Genomic DNA, 8,894 nt, shown 5'->3' on the forward strand with positions numbered 1-8,894 from the left:
TCACAATTCTTATTTGTGCATCCTCTTTCCTCGCGTCTTAGCTCCACCCCTTCAGGACTGAGGGAGTGAGGGATACAAGTAAAAGACGCGAGGATGGAGTGAAATCAAGTGAAAAGATTTATCCTCTCTTCCTTTAGCGTCACTTCTAAACGTCATCAGCTGCGCTAAATGCCCTGAGGTTGTTAAAGTTTGTAATTTAAGACAATCATATAAATATTAAAGGATTAGTTCACTTTCAAATTAAAATTTCCTGATAATTTACTCACCCCCATGTCATCCAAGATGTTTATGTATTTCTTTCTTCAGTCGAAAAGAAATTAAGGTTTTTGATGAAAACATTCCAGGATTTTTTCCCCTTAAAATGTACTCCAATGAACTCCAAACGGTTGAAGGTCAAAATTACAGTTTCAGTGCAGCTTTATCTGCATCATCTCACCTTGAAGTTTACAGGGTCTAGGCGAACCTTAGTGTCATGGAGATCACTCAAGGAGCTCAGTCCACCATAAGATAATCCATTTTGCCCAGAACATCAGTGATGGCTCCCATCACATGTTTGCCGTGTTTCTTCACCTGGGACGAGCTAAGAGACTAATCATACCACTGAGAAAAATATATTAGTCTGAGGGTAGACAGCATGCATTCTGTGGGAAAGAGAAGAATCCGTTTGTATTATTTATATAGTTTTATTGGAAGTCAAAAAATTAATTTACATAAGTCAAATTTAAATATAGAGCTCTTACCTTCCCAGAGCTTCTTGGCATATGGCATCGGACTTATTAGAGATTTTACCCCAGAAGGCATTGACCAAGCCTTTATCCTTAGCTGTCAAACTCATTTTCTGATCCTTTCCACCTTGTTATTACAAGAGTAGAGTTTTAGGTGTAGGATAAGGACTTTTTATAACGCGAAGTGCTGCCACACCCAACATCTCACCAGCTCCACCTCTAACACTTCAGCCAATAATTAAGCTTCGGGCGATTTTAGTCACTTAATTTCATCATTCATTATTTGATCAAAATTTTTGAATGGTATTTATTTATTTATTATTCTTTTTTTTCAGATTTATTTTATTTATTTTTAAATGAAGGAGGGAAAATGCCTACGAATCTATTTGTGTCGATGAACAAAGTGATCCTAAATATCCTAAAACATTTGCCCAAAATACAGCATCGAACAAAACAATTTACTGAAAGACTGCGACAAGAAGGAAAATGTAGGCTATTTGTTTGTTTGCGTGTGTGTGAGATAATACTGTACTTGCGTTTTTTATTAATTAACAGTAAGATATAATTCAGTCCACTGTCTTTGCACTTAGGCTAAAAGATGCTTTGGGGTCATTTGGGGACACCAAATGGCACCTAAAGGGTGGAGCAACTAAAAAAGAACAGGACATCACTGTTATCAAAGTTTACCAAATTAAGAACATTATGAAATGGGAGGAGCGGGTCTGAATGTCTAGATAAAGCAAAAAGAGCTGGCACTCGTTCAAATTAAAAACTTTAATTATCTAAATGCGTTCGTTTTGGTTAATTTAACGTTAGATATAACCAACGCGAGCTTTTCATCTATAGAGTTGCCACCGATTAAGTTGTCCAGTTTTTTTTTTTTCGGGGCAAGCATCCACATGAATTTGATGATTGAATCCATATTTATTTTGTGATGTTTGAAATATATTTCTGACAAATCTGACTTTGCAGTTTCTAATCAAAATGTAGCATTAGCTCGGATCGGGTCCAAATATGAACAACCACACAGCCAATCAGTCTCAGCGCCTGATGTGGGAGCGGAGAGTGCGAGTATAAATAAAAACTCCGCGAGCATCTCTCTATGTTCAGCATTCACACTCGTTGAAAAAGTAAAGACATAATCACAATGGTGGAGTGGTCAGATTCTGAGCGCAGTACTATTGCGAGTGTCTGGGGCAAAATCAACGTCGATGAAATCGGACCCCAGGCTCTGGCAAGGTAATCTGATATTGTGTAAAAGATCATATAGGCCTATATACCAGGTTGTTTATTTAGTGATGCATTTTAAATAGACTTTGGATTTATGTATTTTCATTGTTTCATATGACAGGGTGCTGATTGTTTATCCCTTGACTCAAAGGTATTTGGGTGCCTTTGGAAACCTTTCCAGTGCAGCTGCAATCCTGGGCAATCCCAAGGTTTCAGAGCATGGCAGAACAGTGCTAAATGCGTTGGACAAAGCCGTGAAGAACTTGGATAACATCAAAGGCACTTACTCTTAACTCAGCCAGCTGCACTGCGACAAACTCAACGTCGGTCCAGATAACTTCAGGGTACATGCTACTTCTTTATTTTCTAAGTTTGAGCTTGTTAATGGGGATATCACAACACCTCCGTAATACAGTTATGACTTGCCTAACAAATGCACGTTCAGGGTCGTGCAGAGACCTTTGGAGGGGTGGGTGCTCAAAGTATAAAAGGGGCATATGGAATACGGCTTGAAATAGCGCTGTGCTCCTTGCTGATCCGTGTATCGAAACGGATGCTTCTGTAGCAGCAAATGCCGTGAATAAGTTTTGAAACACAGAACAGAAAAGAAGACCATTTAAGTTTAAGAGTTGAAAATTTTTTTTCCTTTGCATCTCTTAATTACTCTGTAATTAGAAACTGAATTATGTTGTTTATAACTGTTGTTATTGGCTATTATTGTAAGATTGTTTTGTTGAGAAAAAAATCAATCTTATTTAAAAATAGAATTTATTCTAGATTTATTCCTTTTGAATGATAATGAAAAGTAGGATTGATAGTATAATTCGGAGGGATGAAAATCAGTATAAGTTTTACCAGCGTTGTGATATTAATTGTTTTACAAGGCACTCTATGATTTTTAAATACATGCTATAATAATAATAGGTTCCAAAAGTACGAATAATATGAGTGTTTAGTCAGATAACTTTAAAAGGCAAGGGGACCCCTCTGACGGCGCTATAAACTTTCCCAAATCAAAACCGCAAAAGAACGAAAGGAGAGAACAGGAACCTTTGTCTATAGTTGCTTGGTGTCTGTAGAGAACTACAGGTAGCTGCATTTACATATTTAATAAATATTTTGTTTTAATAAAAATCGCTAGAAATTCGCACCCCTCGCACAGTGTATGTCAGGCCAGGATGTGTTCACGATACGAGAGAGACAAGTCTATATTATAAAATCTAGATGCGTGTGTGTGAAATCAAAGGAGACCATAAGATAGTCTATGACTTGGATTTTCTCTGTATCAAAAATGAGGCGATTTGTGTGTGACTAACATTACAGAGGCCTGAACAGTCATGCAGGGCAGTTTCATCATGTAGTACCAAATTTAGGCTTAAAGTAAAATAAACAAAAGTTGAACAATACAAAAAGATTTCACTATGGGCACAGTTCAGGACAAATTCGAAATTCCTTAAATCGAGGCCTCAGGGCCTTTCTAAAGGCAAGAATTGTTCCTCATTTTCGATATTGTATGAAAACGTTGGTTACAGGTCTAAAAATGCCGCAAGCCACTTGAGTGCTTATCGAAAAGCTCTCTAAGCATCTGCCACGATAAGAAAAAGAAGAACTGATTCCACTGCCATATTGGTGTAAATATCAATTTCTCAGCTCTCTGAATTCTGATAAATCACACCAAACTGTGGGTGATGTATACGATCCTTTATGACACCGTGCTCCAACTCCACTAAAGAATTCATATCTTTGGGCTGAAACAACAGCTCGAGCCACAAGATCAATGCGAGGTCGAAGGCAGGCTCCCTAACGCACGACAGCATTTGGAAGGAACACTTGCTTTTTTCTTGTATGGCCACTCGTCAGTGGAATATGTTGCTTTACATTAGCTAAAAAACAAGAAAAGCAATACCTCTTACATGTTCATACGCCAAGCAAAGAAATGGTCTTTTTATCACATCAAATTATGAGGTCCCCATGTGACCAGATATATGTATGTGTGTGTGTAATTGTGGTGTTCTACAGTATATGAACATGAGGTTGTGAACATGAACTTTCGTACATTTTTTTTTTTTTTTTGTTTTTTTTTGGTAAAGGAGAGAAATCTTATAGTCTCCATCATCGTATGTTTTTAGTCTATTGTAGATTAACATCATTCTGCACAAAGCGGACTACGGGTGAAAAATATCTCTTGAGCTAAAACCACCCCTCTCACCGGGTAAAATATGCATCTCTCCCATTTGAGGGTTAATGTTTAATGCATCACTGTCCCTGTTTCTTTAAATTAAAGGGAAATAAAAAAAACAATACTCGAAAAGCCGGGGGGCTGCTCTACCGCAGAAAAGTCCGCAAAAAAACAGACTCATAGAAGTAAATACCTTATGGCAGGAAAATGACTAATATGGACAAGCATCTACTTTGCTGTAATACGGTTTAGAATGAACGCTAAGACAATAAAACACACGATTGCGAAAGAAAATATATAGTTTATGTGTGTTTTTCAAGTTATTCAGGTAAATAATAAACTATATGAATAATGCACATGAGTACTGAGTTGATATCATTAGTGTATAGAAATTTATTTAAAATATTTCACTGAACATTGAACAAAAGTATGTAAGACCCATTGGCAGTTAGCATTAAGTGCACCAAGCCTACACACAGCAATATATAACAATAGCTTGAGCTCTCTTCATGCGGTTCTTGTCAAATAATAATAATTTAATCATATAAGTAAACAAAACCAAACGCTGAGGACTCCACTTACCGGCAGTTGCGGACGTTTATTGAATGGCATCTGGTTAGTGCATTTAAATAACTAACAAGGTGTCCTGACACCTTTGGGATCGACCCAAAATGAGGAGTCGTCAGGTGGATTAGTAATCGTTGTGGCTCATAATTTTGTTTACGGGCTAAATATTATTCATCATTTTACTGGACTATTAGTTTACTACTAATTACCTTATATAGTTAGACTGAGTCAGGCCTTCATTAAACAAAGTAGAGGGAAGTTAATTAAAACCGCAGACAACCAAAACAACCAACACAACACACAACATGACACTGATGACACAAGGGGCACTATGAGGAAGGGGAAATTCATCAGAGGGAGGAACAAGGGGCCAAGGTGCTCATAGCACCACCGCACACCCTCTCGATAACGATGCCTGAATCCCTCATCGAATGATAGCTTATAACATGTTCTGTGATCAACAGACTTGTTGGCAGGATTGTCTCACCATTGTCGTTAGAAGTGTGAGAGGCATTTTGGGTTATACTCTGAGTTCAGCCACCGTTCAGCCACCTAGCAGAAATAGTTGTGGCGGCATCTCTTCCATGCCTGTACTTCTGAGGAGGCTACCCATCGAGAGCTCTGCATCAATTCAATCATGATTCAATGGCATTACAGAATTTCAACAAGCGTCTTATAAATAAAGCATTCAGTCAAGGGTGGCTTTGAGTCTTTGGCAGGTTGTCAAGGAATGGCCTACTTATAGCATACTAGCAAAAAATAAGATTAGATCGAATTTTCTCCATTTGGCATCATATCATCTTCCTTTGCTCAAGTCAACAGGAGGGTGTACGGCAGGGAGGTCCATGATGTCAGAAAAAAAAAATCCAAATAAACTTAAACACAACACTCACAACAACTAAAATAAATAAAAGAATTGGACTGCTATACTGTTCAACCTTTGGAGGGTTCCAGTCTTCTGTCACAACTCGCTGCTGTAAAACAAAGCATGAAGATGATAGGTTTTCCAAACAGTCTTTCAATCCAGCACACAGGGTTAATCTAAACAACAGAGGTAACATGATGAGACCGGGAACAACGGAAAAAACAAACGGACTGAACTAACAATATAAGTGAAAAAATATTAACATGATAAGTGTTCACTATAGAGATTACCATCAATATGAATAACCAGATGGAACCAATTTAACTAGGACAGGGAAGGTATGACAAAACCACAGTCCAACACATAACAAGCCCCGATGTCCTAAAAAAAGTTGGGACACTGTACCCATTGTTGAGTAAAAACAAAGGGAAGGGAATAAATTTACAGAATATCATTAAACGTATATTTTCACTTCACAATAGAATTATCTAACATATTCAAAATGTTGACAGTGAGACATTGTGAAATGTCATGCCAACTACTTGAGCTCATTTTTGGAGTCATGTGAGGAGTACAATTCCAGAGAAAGTTGGACAGGTAGCAATAAGAGGCCGGAAAAGTTAAATGTGCATAATAAGGAACAACGGTATGGACCAATTTGCAACTTTATTAGGTCAAATTGGCAACCCATGATCGGGTTATAAAAAGGAGCCTCTCAGAGGTGGCAGTGTCAGGAGGCTAATCACCAAGATGGGCAGCTGATCACCAATTCCCCTCCAATTGCTGCGGCGAACAAAATAAGTGGCGCAATATCAGAAAGGAGTATCAGAGAAAAATTGCCAAGAGGTTTGCAGGACTATATCATTACCGTGCATAATATCATCCAAAGATTCAGAGAATCTGGAACAATCTCTGCGTTTAATGGCTCGAAGGCGGACAAAATCATCAGGTGTCTGGGATTATGCCCGTGATCTTAGGGCTCCTGGACGGTAATGCATCACATACCAGGAATGCTGCTGTACTGGATAAATCACAAACACGGGCTCCGGAATATACTTCCAGAAAAAACATTGTCGGTGAGCACAATCTACCATGCCATGCGCTGTTGCCAGCTCTAAAAACTATATAGGTCAAAAAAGAAAGCTATATATAAAAAATGATACAGAAGCACAGAGGTGTTCTCTGGGCCAAGGTCATTAAATGGACTGTGGGCAAAGTGGAAGGAAAAGCTTTTCTGTGGTCAGACGAATTCAAAATTTGAAAGTTATTTTTGGACAAACTGGGCACGCCATGTCATAAGGACTAAACAGAGGACAAGGGAACAAACCACAAGTGTTCCAGTGCTCAGTTTCAGAAGCATGCATCTCTGATGGTACTGCAGGTTTCATGACAGTGCTGGACACTATGCAGTCTTACCACATCTCGAGAAAGGCCACTCAATGCCTGACAGGTAATCATTCTAGAACAACATATGCTCCATCAGAGAAGTCGCCTCAGAGACCAGCACTTGCACTAACTTTTCAACAGAAATGACAGACCCATTCTAACAATCCAGGCTACACATCATGGCCTGCGTAGAAGAAGGATCCGGGTACTGAAAAAATGGCACCCCGCTCTCTTCCACCACAAACTCTCCCCCAGCCTGCGGTCCGATTTTCACCAATAGAAAACATTTGGGCATCAATAAAGGAAGATGCCGACAAGAAAGACCTAAGACCGACTTGAGCACCTAGCAAGCGGCTGTTTTAGACCAAGAATGGGGGACAACATTCCTTTTCTAAACTTGAGGCAAACTTGTCTCCTCAGGCCCCAGATGTGTTTTAAGGACCGGTTATAAAAAGAAGACAGTGGATGCCACACATGGTAACAGGGGCCTTGTCCCATGACTTTGTGAGAGATGTGTTGATTGGGCCATAAATTTAAAATCAACGTATGTTTCCCTTAAACTGAGACAAGGTTGTTAGATCAATCAGTTTAACCATTGTTATGTCATCTATGTTGTATTCTGAATAAAAAAAAATATTGAAATTTGGAAAAACTTCCATTCAGGGCATTGTTTTATGCACCAATTTACATTTACAGTTAAATAATCATTTACGCGACGCTTTTATCCAAACACTTACAAATGGAGAAACACATAGAAGCGGCCAATCAGATCAACAAGTGAGAACCAACAAAGTGTCATACAAGTGCCATGACATAGGATCAGTAGTCTAGTACAGAACACGTAAGCCAGGTTTTTTTTTTTTTTTTTTTACGAAATATTGATAGACAAGAAAAGAAAAGATAAAGAGGACTAGTATTAGTGGTTAAGTGCTGGCGAAAAAAAGACGAAGTCTTTAGATGCGTTTGTTTATTGTTGTACCAGTGTTCCCCAACTTTTTTGGAAATTGGGTTGTTTGTAAACAGAAAAACAAGACAGGCGGTAGTAACGGAGTACATGTAATCTGGATGACATAGTGACCACAGATTTCCAAAAAGTAAATACTTTATACTTAGATTAAATTAATTTTAAAATACTTGTAATCCAGAACTACAGTACTTTGTAGTTGATTTACATAAATATTCACCACAATAGCAATAAATTAGGTCATAATTAAATCTGATTTTCTCCCAATTCTTCTTTTCCATCTTTCAGTTTCGCTTCTAAAATAGCCGGCGACACTTATATTCCATGAAGAAAGTCTTGGGTTTTGTATGACATTCACCCAAATGAACAGTCATAGTTATTGATGAGAGGCCCACAGCAATGATAATTGCCACGGGGTTTACAAAAACTCGATTCAGGTGTTTCTTCAACAATATTCAACATTGCATATTTAATTTATTTTTTATTTGAGGTGTCACTCAGTGGTTATTTTAACCATGTATTACTTTGTCTGTTGGAAGGCTGTTTGTCTCATCAACACATTTAACAAAAGGCCACAACATTCCAAGTTATTTTGTTATTTACATGTAATGCAAGGAGTCCCAACCTTTTTTTGGTCAGCCAAATAAAAACCCTTTCAACCTAATTATGTTAAGTAACTTAAAGTGACCCCCTGAGATTTTAAAACTAAATATTTTTATAAGTCTAACTACGCTATTGTAAGTCACAATTTGCATATGTTCCGGTTTCTCTGACTTTGGTTAATGTTCACATTGACATGCAGGGTGAAACAAATAAAATAATAAACTTATTACTAAGATGTTTTATTTAATTGTATCTTCTTAAAATAGTTTATTTAATGTACATTTTTATGAGCATTTGCAAGTAATAATTTCTAACTTTCCACTTAACAGTAAAATTGAACCCCCTGCAGTTCCCTCATGAAAACCCCCCCCAGTT

At 37.9% G+C, this 8,894-nt stretch overlaps 1 protein-coding gene across 1 annotated transcript; it reads left to right on the plus strand.

The window, feature by feature from the left end:
* The first annotated feature begins 1,589 nt into the window (after positions 1-1,589).
* LOC109056202 (hemoglobin cathodic subunit beta-like) lies at positions 1,590-2,542 on the plus strand. The gene is made up of 2 exons (XM_019073437.2): positions 1,590-1,964; positions 2,077-2,542. The coding sequence occupies exons 1-2, from the start codon at positions 1,873-1,875 to the stop codon at positions 2,246-2,248; spliced, it is 264 nt and encodes an 87-aa protein (XP_018928982.1). The 5' UTR covers positions 1,590-1,872; the 3' UTR covers positions 2,249-2,542.
* Positions 2,543-8,894: the final 6,352 nt, after the last annotated feature.

Source organism: Cyprinus carpio, chromosome A3 (assembly GCF_018340385.1).
Source record: "Cyprinus carpio isolate SPL01 chromosome A3, ASM1834038v1, whole genome shotgun sequence".
Taxonomy (NCBI): domain Eukaryota; kingdom Metazoa; phylum Chordata; class Actinopteri; order Cypriniformes; family Cyprinidae; genus Cyprinus; species Cyprinus carpio.

Excerpts from the sequence above, each read along its gene's own strand:
- LOC109056202 (XM_019073437.2), top strand. The coding sequence starts at position 1,873 with ATGGTGGAGTGGTCAGATTCTGAGCGCAGTACTATTGCGAGTGTCTGG. Across the intron at positions 1,965-2,076 it reads GGACCCCAGGCTCTGGCAAG|GGTGCTGATTGTTTATCCCT; the intron begins GTAATCTGATAT and ends TTCATATGACAG.